The sequence below is a fragment of the Barbatula barbatula genome (genome assembly GCF_947034865.1).
Source record: "Barbatula barbatula genome assembly, chromosome: 14".
In the NCBI taxonomy this organism is placed as follows: domain Eukaryota; kingdom Metazoa; phylum Chordata; class Actinopteri; order Cypriniformes; family Nemacheilidae; genus Barbatula; species Barbatula barbatula.
Window position 1 is genome coordinate 5,388,836 of NC_136777.1, and position 18,936 is coordinate 5,407,771.

General features: G+C 37.5%; 2 protein-coding genes across 3 annotated transcripts; one reads left to right on the top strand and one right to left on the bottom strand.

The window, feature by feature from the left end:
- The first annotated feature begins 1,292 nt into the window (after positions 1 to 1,292).
- On the top strand, positions 1,293 to 7,417 carry tacc3 (transforming, acidic coiled-coil containing protein 3). Of its 2 annotated transcripts, XM_079472354.1 has the most exons (17): positions 1,293 to 1,443; positions 2,068 to 2,107; positions 2,634 to 2,796; positions 2,978 to 3,105; positions 3,563 to 4,735; positions 4,823 to 4,889; positions 4,966 to 5,149; positions 5,234 to 5,295; positions 5,419 to 5,546; positions 5,654 to 5,735; positions 5,815 to 5,964; positions 6,039 to 6,106; positions 6,212 to 6,255; positions 6,336 to 6,496; positions 6,590 to 6,696; positions 6,816 to 6,936; positions 7,063 to 7,417. In XM_079472354.1, the coding sequence occupies exons 3-17, from the start codon at positions 2,635 to 2,637 to the stop codon at positions 7,132 to 7,134; spliced, it is 2,709 nt and encodes a 902-aa protein (XP_079328480.1). In that variant the 5' UTR covers positions 1,293 to 1,443; positions 2,068 to 2,107; position 2,634; the 3' UTR covers positions 7,135 to 7,417. The 2 variants fall into 2 exon arrangements, with proteins under 2 accessions (XP_079328480.1, XP_079328479.1); XM_079472353.1 differs by lacking the exon at positions 2,068 to 2,107 and having other exon boundaries at positions 1,322 to 1,443.
- Positions 7,418 to 7,691: 274 nt separating this feature from the next.
- On the bottom strand, positions 7,692 to 16,320 carry kcnk1b (potassium channel, subfamily K, member 1b). The gene is made up of 3 exons (XM_079472374.1): positions 15,720 to 16,320; positions 12,577 to 12,972; positions 7,692 to 11,043 (listed from the first exon to the last, which is right to left on the bottom strand). The coding sequence occupies exons 1-3, from the start codon at positions 16,072 to 16,074 to the stop codon at positions 10,781 to 10,783; spliced, it is 1,014 nt and encodes a 337-aa protein (XP_079328500.1). The 5' UTR covers positions 16,075 to 16,320; the 3' UTR covers positions 7,692 to 10,780.
- Between the last annotated feature and the right edge of the window lie 2,616 nt (positions 16,321 to 18,936).

The following is an 18,936-nucleotide window of genomic DNA, read 5'->3' on the forward strand; positions in this document are numbered from 1 at the left end:
CGGAACAAAGAAATGTATAAAGCAATTTCCCTACCATGGTGGCCAAGAACTGTTTGATTACAAGCATTCTTCCGAATATCTTTCTCTGTGTTCATCAGAACAAAGAAAGGTAGGCTACACATTTGGAACAAATCGAGGGTGAATAATTGAAGACAGTGTGAACTGTTCCTTTAAACGTGTGAGGGTGTAGTAAAAGCTCAATTGTAAATATTCTCTTCTGTAATTGTAAAGGATTTTTTAACACATTTGTTGTTTATTAAGGAATCAGTAATCTAAACCTGCTCTATTAACAGAACCAAACATTGTACTTTAGCACTGTTTGATCTATTTGGTAATTTTGGTGTATTTGCTACATTACCTTCCTTGTTGTTATTGCTGGTAGTACATACAAACGGCACCAATAAAAAATAAAGAAATAAACATTTATGAATTTTGCAAAATAAATTGTTTTGTGTATGCCGGCCTTGTGTAATGTGTGCTGAATACATTAGGTCAGGACTGGTTGACCTCGGTACAAAATGCTATTGTTATGTAACTCTCTTCTCCTTATTTCCCTTTCCTGAATTGTGCTTCTTTCTTTCAAATTCATATCCGTATTCTTAAGTTTTTCCCATAATAAAATAGGTTAAATTGTCAATATATTAAGAAGCTTTTTATAAACATCCAAATTCATACATAACAAACACTAAACTATTCAAGTTCTCCAATAAACAGTAAAGAAAAGGACTTCCCACGTGTACCTCGTCACCATGTTTTATTTGCGTCTTACCCTCAAGGAGGGGCAGTTACAGTGCGATGCTGTCCTCTGGTGGTTGAATTGCTTAAAACATCCCCAACAGTATCCAGTGGGACGTATCTGTCTACAAATGAACCGTTTGTGTCCTTCTGTGCATTTGTTTTGAGACATAACACAGTATTTTTATACAGTGTTGTTTCTCTACGTTAACCTAGACACATAAAGGAAAACGTATGTAATATATGTAAATGTACATGAGGAAAACAAAAGTGCGTGATAAAGACACCCCCCCGTACTACATACATACATAGCTCAATATGTAGTTTCATAATGATTTTATATGCAATAAATAAAAAAGTAACATTTACAAATGTATCAACGTATTAAAGGGTTAAACGAGGTAACGTTTATTTGTCTGCGTAACCGCTTTGCACATACGGCTTTGTTTCATTGGCTGATTTGGATGTCTATCAAAGAAATGGCCGCTAGAGCGACTCGACGGGACGCAGCTTTCTATTGGTCTATTCATATTACCGCTCCGCCCGACGAGCCTCAACCCTTACATTTAATTGGCTGAGGCTTTGCGGTTTAAATTTGAACAGTTTCAAACTGGAGAAAGTTATAAACGTGCATCGGATCTTTGCGTCGCTCTCGTTATTCAGAGAAGAAAAACGGTTTTTGTGTTAAGTTTGTGCGGTTTGAGTAAGGTACGTATTTTACATAAACGTTTACACGTATATGAAAGAGATCGACTTCAAGTTGTATTCTGGATTTGGCCAATAAATTGGCAAAACGGGTATATTGATATTTTTTTGGGCGTGTTGTTAGATTGTTTTGATATGTATGCGTGTATATGAGATGCAGATACAAAGTCAACATATTAACGGTGTTGTTAAGTGGGGAGACGTTTTTATTCGTTGCGGATTATGAAATGTGTCCATCTGAATGGGAAATGGCAACTGACAAGTCAATTCAAATACGTTAGTGCTTATTAAATTCTTTAGAAATGTCCTAAACCGTTTTATGCTATATTTCAGAAGGGAATACATTCAATGTGATTTATTTGTTTTGTAAACAGTTTTTTTGTTCAGTCTCTGTATGGCAGATGACGTGCCCCTTCGTTCACTCAAATCAATACACGCAATTGTTGTTTTCTTTCATGCCTTCCTTTGTACTTTTTGCACACCGGAAGAGGGAGAGATAGCATGATCTGAAGTCTGCTTGTGTATCCAGGTTAAAACTAATTGATGAAAATGTAGCCAGTGAGCTGTCTATAACCTTTTCAGGCTATGCCTTACAAAGCTGACAGTCTTATTATCAATCCTACATAGTTCAGCAGAATCCATGGGAGGACAGATGAGGCCATAAGTGGTAATGCTTCTTTGAAGACTTTATGTATTTCCTCCTTGTTCCTTTCTTATAAGTCATGCCCTCAAGGGATTGCCACAGTGCCTGCTAGATCACATGCCATCTTTAGCCAAAGTAAAAGTAAAAAGACATCTTAAGAGGAATAAGACTCTATTGCCTACATGTTTAGTAACGTCAGTTTTTTTAGTTTGTTGTAGCCTTTGACCATCTCTCTAAGGCATGATGTCCTCACAGACGAAGATACACTTTCTATACTCCATCTAATCACTTCACCGGTTGATGTCATGCTTTTGTTTTTTGGGTTGTGAGTTTTGCTCTGCTTACCACATTGAGCACTAAGTTGTTGCTCATTAGAAATGAAAAAGATTTAAGGTGTTTGTGTAAGAGGAATGTTAAGCTCCCCTGGTGATGGGTTAGGGGGTAAGATGGAAGCCTCAAGGTCTTATCAGTAAAACCAGCTGTGTTTGGTGCCCGCTGGGCGTGACTGACCAAAACGCATGTCGTCATGTTCTGTCTGTCTTTTTTACAGTATGAGTTCCGTGGAGGTGAAGGAGAATTGTCCTGTAAGGAAGAACAGCAGTTCTGAAGATTCTTGGGACATTTTCACTTTGGAGCAGCTGACTGGCAGGCCCTCCATCCTGCGGCAGTCACAAGCAGACAACATTAACAGGACTGTGCCTAAAGGAGCAAAGGTGGGCATTACCAAGATTTTGTGGCACAATTACTTTTTATGTAAAAAAACAATCATACGAAGCAATGTTGAATGTTGTTCGCTGTTGAATGCTCATTCGCAATGGCTCACTTTGCTATTTATTGTCTGAGTGGTTTTCTGTTATTTAAATCTGTGACTAATACTTATTTATTTTTAAATAGGTTTGTTTTCAAACTCCACGACGAGACCCAGTCACAAAGCAGATTATGTCCCCGAGCCGCACCAGTGGGATAAACACCCAGGACGACAGCACTAAAGCCCTGGAGACTTTCATGCCCTTAACTGACCAGTAAGTACTTGCAACTTGATTTGATCTTATGATTTGATGTATTTCCGTCTCTTTGGTGTGTAAAAAGTTGCCCATTGATGTATTAGACACGTAAAATTGAAAAAATTTAAGTGTCGGAACAAAAGATGCATTCTACCTAAATCTAATTTGAATAAGAGGGCATGTAAATGATGATAGAATAAAAAAAATTCAACTAGGGTAACAAAGAACTAATATTACAACTATATTGTAATATATTTAGTCCAGCAAAATATATTTTTTACATAATACACATTTAAGAAAATGCTTCCAATAAAGTTTTTCAACGTGTACATTTAGTGTAATAACTTTGTATAGACTGGTTTGGCAGGCAATTTCCATTCAGTCTCATCTTGACATGTAACCTTTTATAAGAACCGGTTGTACATTGATAGTGTTATTTTTCTGGAATATTCACTAACAAATGTATTTATTACAGGAGTTCAGTGTTGATCAACACATCCACCACACCAGTCAACATGCAGAGGAACAGTATTTCCTTACCTGATGATGACATGCCTATTCAGAGCAAAGTAGCCTACACACTTGATCTTGACAATCTAGATGCCATCAACCCTTTCCAGAGTTCCATTAAAATGGCAAATTCTCCTCCTAAACCTTCTACTTTACCTGTGAGTTGGGAGTCAGACCTTACAGAGTCAGATACAACTACAGCCATTGCTTGCACAACTAAAGATGACCAGAATAATCTAGAGGTGACAGACACTCCACTAGATGAGACCCTTCCATTTGTCCAATCAGTAGAAAATTCCCTTGTGGATCCTTCCGCCAACATATCTTCTGCAGAAGGCACAGTAATCCTCAACACAAACAACAACGAGAAAAGCATCACAGACACTGAGGATTCTGATATTACTGAACCAATCCAAGAATCAAAGCTGATTGCTGTAATAGAAGATCAGACTCAGGACTCACCACTACCTCCTGCAGGATCATATAACCTGGACTTTGACAACCTCGAGTTCCTCGATCCATTCCAAACCGGTGGCTCAAAGATCCCAAACTCACCGATGGTCAGTGGGGCTGCAGGAGTTCACGATCCACCACAGCCAAGAGAAGAAGCCAAGCAGGAACCAGAGATCTCAGTACAGACGTCCCCAACAGTCAGTGATGCTCCCAGTGCACCCGAGGAGAAGTCTACTGTACCCGAGGGCTCCCCATCTACAACATCCCCCAAGGAGAACCCAATGATGTTGGAGTTTAATTTTAATGATGGAGCTCAAGTCAAGTGCAAACCACCACCAAAACGACTGGGGGTTAAAAGACCTGCTGCTGCCAAGCCTGTTTCCAAAAAAACAGACACCGTGGTCAAGGAGAAGAAAGAATCAGAACTCAAGCAGTTGTCCCCTAAGAACTTTGAGGAGACTGAACCTGTGGAGGTTCCTCCTGTTAAGGGTTCTTACATGTTAGATTTTGATGACCCAAACTTTAACCCCTTTGGAACAAAGGCTAAGATGGGTAACTCCCTGCCATGTGGGATCCAAACCAGCCCGGTTTCGATGGATTTGGCACTTACTGTTGAGAAGCTGGTGTCCCCTCCACGGCAGGAGCAGTCTGAGCCTGTTGTACAGGATGAGGAGCCTAAGCCCAGGTACAAAACTTGAAAATGGCAAACAAAAATGTGAAACATGTTAATGCATGTCATTTCAAAGCTGTAGTTAAAGTTTATTTTCTTCAGGTGTCCCCAGGCCGTTTCTGTAAACGTTGATAAAGTTGAAGAAACCATGTTCTCGGTCACCATGCAGGTAGGTGGTATTTCTGTGTAAATTTGTCATTCAACTAGTACGTTGCCATGGTTTGTGATGAATTACTTTCTTACAGTCAGCGGAAGATGCAGAGGCTTCTATCCCGTCTGCTGTTTCCCACATTGAGATAACGCAGAGCCAACCCATTCACGAACCAGAGCTCACAGCCACTGCAGAATGCAGGCAGGATCTTCAGAACCAGACCTGTGATCTTGTTGTTGTAACACCAAGTGAAGATGAATTTGTGCCCGGTGAATTGTGTAAGTGAACGTGCTTGTGCCAATCCAGTCAGAGCCATTCAGTTCTCAACAATGTGCGTAACAAAATATCCTTGTACGTCACAGTCATGTCAGGTGGAGACTTTGATGGACAGATGGATTACCTGGAACAGTTCGGATCAAATAATGTGAGTGTTACTGTTGAATGATCTTTCAAAAAAGCTTTCTTTAATGATCTCCATGTGGGAAAGTTGAAGGATACGTTACCCAATCAAATGAATGTCGAATGGTCAAACACATTCCTTTCATAGTTTAAAGAGTCTGCGTTGAGGAAGCAGTCTCTGTATTTGAAGTTTGACCCATTGCTGAAGGAGAGCCCAAAGAAAAATGCAATGGAGAACTGTGGATTCAATCTGCCACGCCCTTCTCTTGCCATCAGGTCAGACTCTTCCACATACAGATATATGTTGGGCTTTTATTAGATCTTCACAATATTGTATATTTTTAGTTTCTGATTTACATACTGTGCAAATGTGTGTGTGTTAGGATGATGGAAGCTGCAAAATCTGAGGGAAAGCAGAAGACTCAATGTAACAACATGAAGTTTCTGGAAGAATTGCCTCCGCCAGTAAGACGACACAAATTTGCTTCAGTAACACAATTTAAAGTTTTTATACTTTCTTCTTTGACTTTATTTGATTTTACAGGTGGTGGACAATGTGGTACCAGATCCAACTGTTCTTGATTTACTGGTTCCTACCTTAAAACAGTCAGTGAAGATGGAGGACTCCATCATTGAGGTTCTGAAGTACAGTCAGAGAGACATGGATGCTGCACTACAGCAAGCAGAAAAGCGGGTCAGTGTTTGTTCCTTGTGTCACACAAGATTGTGTGTGTGGCGGTTCATTTATTTTGTATTTTCTACTGTTAGGTGGAGGAGAGGCAACAACAGCTGAATGCTCAGATTGAAGCGTTGGGTCTGGAGAATCAGCAAATGATGTAAGTCTGAAATTGAACGTGAACACATTCTTTTGAGTTTATTCTCTGATTTGGTATTGTCTGACCTGTATTACAAACTATTCAATCTTTCTTTTTCTCTCTCAGGTTTATAATGTCAGAGTTTGAGGCCACCATCACTCAGATCACCGGTATGATGGATGTTTGACCAGAATTTGTGTTCTCATGTGCAATCTGGTGGGTACTGGAATGTCTGTGTGTGTGTTTATAGATGAGCATAAACGGAAAGAAGACCAGGCTAAACTTGAGTTGGAACAAGCCCTTCAGGAAAAAGATCAGCTGGCCAAAGACTTAACTGATTTGGAAAGATCCTTCTCCTCTGTTGTCAAACGCCTAGACAGATGCAAGGAAGTTATTGAAGGATTTAAAAAGGTACTATAGTTGTTTCTTGTCTACCAAAGAATGAAAATCCCTGCTTTTAATTCAAATTAGTTTTGTGTACAACATGCATTTTTCCTCTTATAGAATGAAGAGACCCTGAAACAGTATGCTCAGAACTGCATGGACAGACTCCAAAAAGAGGAAAAGCGATATCAAGCTCTTAAAGCCCATGCTGAGGAGAAACTAGACCAGTATGAGCTTTTCTGCGACATATGTTAACATTACAAACTTGTATTAATGTAATGTTGAATTGTGTAGTATGGACAGATTTGGATACGCTAAACTAAGAATGATTTTGATGTAATTCCAGTGCAAATAAAGCCATCGCAGATGTTCGTACTAGGATGGGTGCAGAAGTGGCAACACTGCAGGTGCAGCTCAAGAGAGAGCAGCTTAAAGTTCAGTCCCTAGAGAGCGACCTGGAACAAAAGGTACACAAACTGGGAGTCACTCTAGAGCCCAGAGTATTCTTTGCAGCTTAGGCACATGCTAACGTATGCATCGTTTAATTGTTTGCCGTTTCTTCGGTTTGACGTGTTTCTCTTTTCTCCTCTCAGGGTAAAGAAGTCAAAGATGTCACAGAGCTGTGTGATGAGTTGCTGCTGAAAGTACAAAAGCATGGGTTTTAATGTGCTTGTCTTATTTGTGTTGTTTCGTTATGTGTTTGTCTTAAAGCTGTTTTAATAAATAATAAATGGAGTATTAATGCACTGTCTTTAGTCTTGATGTTTTATATAGCAGATTGTATGGAAAGGCTTCAACATTTGTAAAATGATCAAGGCAGCTAGTAGTCAGTGGCACATCTTTTGAAAACCTTTTATAGTACTTTTACATTGTTCTTATTGGCTCTGAAATGACAACTTTTTGAAGTTCTTGTTCCCAATAAAGTTCACATTTAGATTTATCAGACCCACATTTTGAGTATGAAGATCTTCAAACATTAAAACACTGCTTTTGGTTCTAAATGCTGAATGCTTTGAATGGTGTTTCAAATGTTAGTGCATCTTAGTTTGCTACTAGGCTTTTCTATCCATGAACAAATCCAAGCACATAATGCACAAAATGCTTTTAGCAATTTAGCAAAAAGATCTCCATTTTCTTTTCAGACTCAAATATGTATCTCAGCCCAAATATGTATCTACGTCGGTTGACTTTGTCACTATGCAAATTATTTAATACTTCGATTATGCGAATGAAAAAGCCTTTATTCAGTAGTTGTTCACACACAACTGAAACTGACATTATAACATTGTTTATGTCCCTTATGTATACCTAAATATACCAATACACAAACTATCAACAAATTAATATGATTCTGTGCTGCACTGATACAATGGTAAAATATGATCATACAGCGTCTCATGCAGGAAAACATCAAAGACAAACATACACAAAGAATGCATCGCAATGCATTTCATTATTCACAAAATAAATATGTCACATCAGCATATTCACATTCCCTTTGCTTAAATTTGTGTTTAGTATGTTAAGATATGACGTTATGTCAAAGTAATTCCTGTACAGACACAACGGCTGATACAATGAGATCTGTCCCTAAACATTCAGGTTTTATTCTATTGTCAAAAATTTCAACTTTTTGACAATAGTCAACTCTGTGACAATACTGTTCCATGTGATTATCCAGTGAAACCTGAAACATTATTCATCAGTCATCACCTACAACAGTCATTCATATAATAGAAATATACATGATTTGTAAACAACATTTCAAGCATGTTTCAAAAATAGAACAAATTTATTTTTCTGAACAAAAACGTTATCGCCAATGTGAAGTTTTGGATAAAGTCTTACCCACTCAACCAATAATACTAGTAAACCATAATTCTTTAATTCTAGATTTTCGTTAAGCTTCCTTTGGTATGTAACTTCACTGTGCTAAAATCTCAGTAGCTCAGGTCAATGTAGACAATTGATAATGTGTTTTAATATCACATAAGATCAGCCATTTCTCTTTTGGATTTAATAATCCATGTAAACTAACACTGACTTGCTCTCTCCAGCATTTAGACTAAATATCCTTTTCAAAAAGACATAAATTACACTGTCAAAAGCAAAGCTGCTTTTTCACAACCATTCAAATGAGTTTTTCTTTAGCCTATAATCTATAAAAGTTCCCTTTAAATGTTTCCTTAACATTGTCCTTATATTAGCAACCTGTTTAACATATTTGTGTTAGGATTGTTAAAAATGATTAACGATTGATTATTTGATATAGGTCAACCGTATCGATTGTCGATTCATTTAAACATATTTAATAATACATTGGCATGCATAATGCACCTTAATTGTAATAAACACTAGCTCCTGTTAAAAGAACAAGCACTTATTCCAGGGATAAGAATAGCCTCATGTTGCTTGTTCTTCATAGAAGTTCATTATAAAGAAACCACATAATGTGGCTCAAGGCAGCGACAAACTGAGAACATGAAACGTTTCTGTTATCATGTTTATTTTTTATGTCAGTGATAAACAAATGTATTCATTTTGGTTTTCCGTGGTTATTGTTTGGGTATGTTAAGCCGTTTCCTAATAATGGACTTCATTGGGGAAGAAACGCTTAACACGAGATTTTTCACTTTCTCCATTTAAGGGGTCGTTCTTTTAATGGAAGCCTGTATTTATTACAAGTAAGGCTGACGACATTTGGGCATCTGGTCGTTAAACATCGGTACTTTGAGTTTGTGATAGTGAATTCCTATGGAGGAAAATCACTACCACGTGACACGACATACTAACACAAGGACACGAACACTACCATTCATTGGTTCAACTACAAAATGTTAAAATTTTGGAATAAGATATTATTTATCAGAACTAATTTACCAGTTATGAAACTTAAATGTAACTAATGTAACAAATTCTAAATAGTTTGTGTTTTGTCATGAAAGAAATGAATGTTATGCGTCTTTACTTTTGCCACATAACTCATTTCAGGCATGCAAAACGTGCCTTACAAAGATTTAAAGCTAATTAAAAACATTGCAGTCAAGTGACTGCAAACTTTCGAATGGTAGTGTACATCCTTTGCATTTGCAGCCATTGATATAATGTGGATTTGAAATTCTCAATTTGTGGATTTTACATTAATGATTAATCAATCAATGGAATACTAATTTTAATTTGAGACCCTGGACCACAAAACCATAAGGGTGAATTGTTTTGAAAGTGAGATTTATACATCGTATGCTGAAAAAATAAGCTACCATTGATTGAAATATGATTTGTAAGGATAGATACAGGTTTGTTTTAATGTCATTGTGGTAATGACGTTGTGGACGTTATTTTAACGCTCTTTTTTGGCTTTCCGCTGTAATGAAGTTGTGAAAGTAGAATAACTCAAAAGCGCAGATTCTAAGCTTTACATACGTTCATAGCAGCAGCGAGCAAAGTTTGTAGGCGTGTTTCCGGCCATTTTTGTTTGCGATTTTGCGGCATTTAAGTTTTTATATATTTACGGTAGGAAATTAACAGAATATCTTCATGGAACATGATCTTTACTTAATATACTAAAGTTGTTTGGCATAAATTAAATATTGATCATTTTGACTCATACAATATGTTATACCCATGCTATATACACGTGCTACTTATGAGGTTTCGTGGTCCAGGGTCACATTTGTGCTTTTACACTTACCAACAAATGCTAAATTGTCTGCAGTTTATACTGCGGTACAGTGCATTATAGTCTCCAATAACATTTCTAAGCAGTAGAGCAAAAGGATTTCAAGATTCCCAGTTTCTTTAACCAGTAGAAGAAGATGTTTTAAATCTTACACTCATAAAGCTGTTTGCAATGCTGATAACACAAGTCTGAAATAAAACTGAAAGATGATGTGCAACATCTACAGTGTCTGATGGCAAGGGGGTCTCCAACAGCATATACCGAGTCCTCACGAAATATTAATATATAAATCTGGAGAGAATCGTGTCGGGTTTAGATCAAGAGACAGAAGGACTTTAAAACCAAAATTGAAATGTGGACTTTAATGTTAAGATTAACGCTCCGACCTAGTAAACAAGCAGCGTACTTGATTATAGCGTACTACACTAACCAATTTTAGCCAATGCAATTATTTATGGTTTTAAATACCTACAGCAGCAGTTAAGTTTTTCAACCCATATCGGTTGACATCATTGTTGCTTCTTAGAGGACTTCCTGACAGCAGCTGTCTACCAGTCACCTGCAAGCCCCATGTTGGAGACCCCTTGGCTAATAATCTCTCCCTCGATTGAGAGTTCTAAACAACAAAACATTTATCTGATCATAGGGTCGTCACCGCCGGGAGACGTCAGGACTGGAAAGTCCCCAAAATTCTCGTTTTTTTCCTCCTGAGGTGAATTGACGATACCATCCTCCATAGAGGTAAAGGTCAGGTGGTCATGCTCCATGATGGACATCCGGTCCTGAGCCAACTCGGTCTTCAGGTAAAAAATCTTCCTCAGTTGCTTTAACTGCTGTAGCTCACAGAAGGTCTCCAACATCACCAGCATGGCAATCAGGCCAACGAGAAGATAAACTGTGGGATGGGAAAAAAACATATTTTTCCGGTTGTGTTATCTTGGTGCTGAAACTTTGAGGTCTGTCTGTACTGTTATAAATAGACATTGTAGCATATTAGCCAAAAAATGTGTCTACGATAACAATGTCAAAATCATCTCTGTTTACTTTAGTTCCTGATCTTATGGTGCATAAATGGTAGTAACACATTTAAATAACGCTTTAATGATAAGATACTTTTTTGTCTTCTGATTGGTCAACATGTAATAACTGAGACATAACCGCTCCTGGAACAATTTAGTTTTTAGGTACAAAGGCCATTGCATGTTTCATGTGCCCCTTATGAAAACCTTTTATTTTGCCACCTCACCAAATCCAACAAGTTTCCAACTTATCTCAATGGCATAGAAATAAAACATCCATCACACGGCACAAAGGAGTACAAAACGAGCTCATTTGTGTGGGCATGTGTCGGCTTCTTGAGTATATCGTCCTACACAACTATGTGACAGCACACATGACACTTTCTCATCGTCCCCCGCATGACAAACAGAAGGTGGGACCATCTGTATCCTCTAAACCCACACAAGCAGAAAAACCATGAAGGATTTTGTCTGTGGTGCTGCATGTAATACAACCACTAGATGTAGTGAGAGAGCACGGCAGTGCAATAGTGTTTTGAATGCTGCAAAACTGTCCTTGAGTGACATGCACTTCCTTTGTACCTCTTGTCTGTTTCTATGACAACAAGCACATGTAGACGTTTAGATATTCGAAAGTCGGTACAAGAACAAACGTATTTCACTTTCATATTGCGCTGTGCTGCACTAAAAGAAAGGAAACCTAAAGGCTTGTAAGGTAATCATAGCTAGATTTTTACCTAATAAAGTACCTTATTACACAAAGGCTTTTTAGTGAGAAGTACAAAGACCTGTAACATGCAATGTAACATTTTAAGAAAAATAATTGCAGCATTTTGCTACATTAAAATTCTTTGTTACTTAAAGATGTAAAGAATCTGTCTTGAGCAAATGCTTTGCAAATACTGTATGCCTGTGTCACACATTTCCTATTCAAGTCAGCCTTAAATCACTTTGTAAAGAGTTATTTAAAAAAGAAATCTAATATACAAGGTAAAGTCTTTTCTGGAGTGCTGGACAAAATCCGAACTATCCAAACTGCATACTGAAAATAATTTATATTTGTTATAACGCTTTACACACACCAAAAATTACATTCAAGTGATAGTTCACCCACAAATAAAAATTCTGTCATCTTTTACTTTTGTCATTTCAAACCTGAATGACTTTCTTCTGCAGAACACAAAATGTAGAACGTTGTGAAACCGAACAGCGACGGCACCCAAAATCACTTGAACAGGTTTTGTGTCCATACAATAGAAGTGAATAGGCACCGTACCTGTTCGGTTACCAGCTTTCTTTCAAATTAATTTGTGTTAATAATGATATCATTTTTATTTTTGGGTGAACTATTTCTAAAACTTAAATCATTTATATATCAAACTAAAATATTTACACAGAGCCTCACGTACCAGTGATTCCCAGTTTGTAGAGCTCTCTGAACTTCTGGTTAAAGGCCTCTCCGGGCACATAGTCACCCAGGCCGATGGTGGAGAGTGAGATAAAACAAAAATAAAATGATTCCAGAAAGTTCCAGTTCTCTTCCAGAACAGAGAAGATAGCAGCAGGGATGAGGAAGAAACAGGAGACCGCCACAACTGCCAGCAGGGTTGCGTGAATGAGCGCCACCAACGGTTTGGACAGACCCCAACGTGTGTGTATGTACATAATGGGTCGCCATGTGCTGAAGACCATAATCCTTTGCACCACAGCCGTGAGGAAAAGCAGGGTAAAGGGAATGCCAATCACAGAGTAAATGATACAGAAAGCCTTTCCGCCATCAGAGAGAGGGGCCGTGTGACCATATCCTGTAACAGGAGAAGTTCATGAAATTACGATATATTGCATATTATATCTTAAAAAAACATTATCTTTATGAGACACTAGCATTATCTTAAAACCAAACACTGAGTCATACTGTCCTGCTGTCAGACTAACACACAGATTAAAACCCATCATGGATTATAAAACAATCTATAATTCTGTCCAGCTCTGTAATTTCATTTCTGATAATGTACCTCTACCAGACACTGATCATATTGCTCTGTTTTCTGCCTCCAGCAGTGTGAGCCTTTATTGAGCTCATAAAATGGAGAATCTGACATTAGGATCTCTCTAAATTCCCCAGGCTTGTGGCACATGCCTGCTAAAAGTGTTAACATTCACACTTAAGTCATTTAAAATGAAAGGTATGGCACAAAGGACATTCTATAAATGACTAAAGGAAAAAGTCTGTCATGGCATTATCTAAGGAGATAATCTATATGCTTATGTTAAAAAGGAACATAAGCCATATCTGGGCACAGGATTTGAAACTCGGAAGTGACCACCTACCCTGAACATCCTAAAATAGTAGCCCACTGAGTCACCCTTAAAAGGTTTAAAATAAACTCAAAAGCCTTAAAGGTCTAGTGTGTGGAATTTAGTGGCATCTAGGGGTGAGGTTGCAAATTGCAACTAACAGATCATTCCACCTCTCCCCTTTCCGTTTTGAAGCATGCACTACGGTGGCTAACACAGGACTTAGATATTGTCACATTGTGGCTTTTTTGCTGAAGGAGATAACGTTTTACGAGACGCGCTCTGTAGAGCAGTTTGTCTGTTTAGGGCAACTGCAGAAACAATACGGCAAATTCTATGTAAGGGGCCCGCGCTGTAAATCTTGTTCTAAGGTAATAAAAACATATAACACTTAATTTTGTAAGGTCTTTATACACCTCTAAAGACATAGTTATGTATATTATATTGCATTTCTGTCAATAAATCCTCTTACAAAAAATAATACACATTGGTCCTTGGAACTGACACTCAACTTGAAGTAAAAATAACATTTGTTCACATATCCATTACTATGCAGATGTGATTTTAAGAGGAACTGAACAAAACCATCCAGCTAATACTACACGTACACATGTGTGGTTGAACACACCTTTAAGCATTGTTCATGGTGACAGTTATTTCGTTCTTCTTTTTCTTAGTATAACGGGCACCTGTTATTCTATTACCTTTACTTAAATGAGAAGCATGCAGAAAGCATGCACCTGTGCAAATGAAAGGGAGAAACTGTGGTTATTGCAAAACCATTGTTCCTTTTTATATCACCTCTCACATGTTCAAAGTTCCTTAGCAGATATTAAAACCTTGTAAGCTCTATGTTATGTTACTCTATAGTGTTAGATCGGTGAAATATACAGAGATTTTCTTGATTGTGAGATCTTTCATTTATGTTTTGTGAGTTTGCGTGATATAAATATGAAATTGAGTGTTATACGTAGGATTTTTTCAGGGGAAAGTGGGGGCTTGTTTTGGGAAGACAAATTTAGACCTTATTATGTTTATGTATGTAACATAAATGCGAAATTGATGGTAAGAAAGCCAAGGCTCTAAGCTTTCAAAATATACCATGTATGTTTGGTTTGTGCTTCACAACTTTGAATTGATGATGCAATGTTAGACCCACCCATGGGTTTGCAGTTTAAGTTAAGATCTGAAAATATTTTTTATTGTGAATATAAAGGAATGCACAATGGTCTTATGTTAAGCCATGTTTAGATACTACGTTAACATTTAGATACTTCAGTTTTGAAATGTCAAAAGAAGACTTTCTGGGAATTATTTAATATGTAAAAGAAATGGAAGTAGTGACATTCGAGGTTAGTCTGTGCAAGACATACACGCCAATATCTTTAGCTAACTTCCCTATTATTCATTGTAATAAAATGTCCAGGTCATATTTCACCCCAAATCACTACAATATGTATTCATACATGTTTTAAGCATATTAAGACAGGAAAAACAGCCTAGATTAAAGACCAGTGAGATACTATCATGAAAATGTTGTTGCACAAAAAGATCTTAAGGGTCCTCACAATAAGCTTGACTTTTTTAGGTTCAATATTTACGTTTTGTTGTATATATTTTTATGTCATTTTACAGGTTTCGCGAAACTACAGTGAGACCAAATCTAAAGAAGTGCTATTAAGTTGCTGTCTTTTATAATGTCTGAGAACAGGATACCCCTCTAAAGTGACCTTAGGTCGCCGTGTTAAGCCAGGTGTTAAATGGGGCAGCTTTCTACAGAGAGAAAAGGAAAGGAGGAACACACCGGGGTGCGCAAAATGGTGCTCCAGCTGAAAATCACTCTAATAAAAACAAACAGGGTGTCTGTACTTCTTGCTAAAAACAATAGAAACCTTCACAGGACCTTTAGTAGCTGACTACAGAAATTGTATAGGTTATAAAAAAAGTGTGTCTCTACTAATGTGTTGGGTTCTGTTGGCAGGAACCAATAGAACAACAGTAAATCCTGCTCGATTGAGGCCCAAAACACACCACATAAAGTAATTTGTAAGTGTAAATATGTAAAATAGCTGATGGTTTGTAGCTGAAACTATAATTGATGTCATTGAGGCCTAGATAAAGTATAAAATAGGTCACACATATACTCTACACTGTAGAGTCACTGAACGTAACTAGGGCAGTTTTGATCTTGACATATTACGCACTCCTACCCAAGTCTTTGAAGAAACATCATCTGCATTGCACAATGACTTACCTGTGGTTGATAAGACAGTGCTGGCAAAAAACAAGGAGGACGTAAAGTCCCAGTTCCAGCTGCTAGATGCGTTGTTGAGGACGGACACCCCATAGTTGCTCGCCTCGAGCGCTTTGGACAGAAACTCCTCCAGTCTCTCCTCGGAAAGGCACTGATGCTCCTGGAGGAACTGTCGTTTGATTCCTCGGAGCTGCTGGCGCAGGCGATCTTCACAGGGCAGTTCCACAGAAGAGAACACGACCGCTCCGAATACCAGATACAGAATATAACCGAGCACAAGAAACAAAAAATACCACGCAGATTTGTTGCTTTGGATCAAGCGCACGCACGAATTACCGGTGAGGGATTGTAGCATCTTCGGCGTTCCTATTATACCATACAACGATGTCGGGCTTGTGTCGTTTGACTTAGTCGTTTCCTTAAATGTATTTAGGTTAAACCGGTTGCGCCAAATTCAAGGCGGAAATCGTTTGTGACCCCAATGCAGTAGTATCGCTGGCACGCGCCTTTTCTGTATTTCGCGTGTATTTTCTCTTCCTTTACTGTCAGAGCGCGTGAACTGGCGGGTGATGTGGCGGTAGGTATAGCTGGGGGACGTGACGTCACGCACTCTCGCCCACCAGGTAACATCAGAGAGGGGAAAGAGCATCACACAAATGAAAGAGTTTGAACAACATCCTGTATTGTATCATTGTTGTGATAAAAAAAGAGGGTACAATATAACCTAAGTCTGTTTTGTTCACTGTGTGTGATGAGTAAAAACAACATTAAAATAAAGCTGTAGGATGTAACATGTAAGGGACCATATCAAAGCACATGTTTTGTTTGTTTATTTCAACAGACCCAATGTATAAGCATGCTTGATAAATAAAAATGGGAAAGAATCAAGCCACTAAGCTATATGACACCGTGTTTCATCATTCATCCTATAGACTTTACCCTGTGTGGTGATAAAGTGATGCAATCTTACGGATAACATGCTCTAAGTTGTCACCCATTTCTGGACTTTAACCGAAAAATTTAACACAAACGAATTTTATATTTTTTATTTCTTTCACGCCTCGTTTTGCGCAGACACATGCGGGAGACTGTTTCTATGGCAACGGTCTGCGGTGGGATTCTGATAGGCCAGTTGTGAAAAGGTCCCCTGCTCATTCACCCATTTCTAGACACCTTGATCATTTTAGTTAAGATGAGATGCTGTTCATGCTGAGGTTAATGTCATTTCCCTTAAAGGGGATCAACCAACTAAAAGACATCTGAAAATGTATTTCACAAGGCAGTATAAAAAGGATTAAATATGTCGAGGCAGACACTCTTGAAATGATAATCAAACATTTCAGTTGTGAAAGGACAAAGTGGAGACGCAATAACCAGTTTTTTAGTATATGCCTGATGAAAGTCATAGACCGAAATGTTGTAATATTAATGAAATTGATATTTTTTGCAAGCACTGATAGTTAAGATGATTTATTTTCTTTTTGCTTATATTTGTTGATACCTGTTGATCTTTTGTCATATGCACTTATCTATTAACTACAGGTGTGCGAGGTTGATTGTTAATTTAGCTTCCAAAATACAAAAAATTGTCATGAATAGCTCCCTCTCAAATTGTTCCCAACCTGTATACATTTCTTTGTTTTGTTACAAAGAAAGATGTTAGGAATGTTAGCAACTGACAGTTCTGGGACATCATTGACTATAGTTGGAAAAATTAAAACAGTAGTCAAAGGTTTCATTTTTTACAAAATGTTCCCTACTAAAGATGCTAACATTCACCCAAATATCTTATTTTGTTTTCAACAGAACAAATAAACGTATACAGGTTTGGAACAACCTGAGGATGAGTAAAAACAGAATTTAAACTTTTGGGTAGAGTAATCCCTTTACATTTATGCATCTGGCAGACGCTTTTATCCAAAGCGACTTACATTGCATTATCCTATGCATTTGTTTCTAAGTGTGTGCAATCCCCTGGGATCGAACCCACGATCTTGTTAACAACATACTCTTAACACTAAGCTACAGGGAAGCTTTAAAACACATACAGTATGTTTACTGCAAAGATTATTAACCTTTAAACCCTTATTAATTTAAGCAGGCCTAATGTGACTTACAGTATATATGACTTTTTGTCCTTTTACTGCTTGGTGTACCGGTCCTAAAATAGAGGTTTTTCTATGATGGTATTTTATTTCAAGATTCTGTATTCGGAATTCAAGCCTTTGAGTAATAAGATGTAAGGCTAAGATTGATTGGAAAAGATTGTTTACTGCTGGGCCAAACAAACTGAAAACGTGCAGGAGAAAGAAAAAAAGCAACTAATGAGTAAATAAGAGATTAGCCTATTTTAAAAATCGTTTTGGTTTTACGAAAAGTTTGTCCTACCCTTCTTGCTGTTATTTTGGGATGTTTGATCCTCAACAGAATCGTTACTGGTGTAAAAATATCATCGTCTAATAAAATAGCGCCACCTTGTGAGAAACATATGAAAGCATCCAACTATACAGCCAACACCAAAAAGTGTTGCAAATTTGCAGTTACAGAATTAAGATTAACAATGGGGGTTAACACTTTTGACTTTTAACACTCTTTAATATATAATATTTATAATGTTAATATTATACAAAACCTATTTAGTGTCAATCTTTTTTTGAAAGTACAAGGTTAACATACTTTATTTATTAAGAGTATTTAGCCTAAAGATTTCTGTTTCTGGAATATTATTTCAAATAAAGGCCTTATATTGCATAGAAAAGATAAACGAAAAGTACAACTGATACCTCAGCAATAAACTAAAATAACAGCAATTATGAACTAAACATAAACAGTAAAAATAAAACAAATAAGTAACATATATATATCAATATAACAATATGACAAAAGCTCAATTTGACTTAATTTAAATTAAATCAACAAGAAAACAAATAAATATAAGATCAAAGCTCATTTATTTGTCGGCCTATAGTCTACTGTGTTTTGTAAAGTGCAGCCTTGAACATATATATCTACTATATATCTAATATTTTCAGACACAAAGATTCGTTCGCCCCATGACCTACATTAAAACACAAACAGATGACACAACTGGCAGATGGATCTTTTGTAAGGTCTTTGTTCTGCAATTCCCGGGTGCGTCTGACCGGGGCGGCCGTGATCCGGGTCGGTCGCAGCTGAGCGGCGGGTCTGATGTACTGCACGAGCTGCCGTAGAGTGT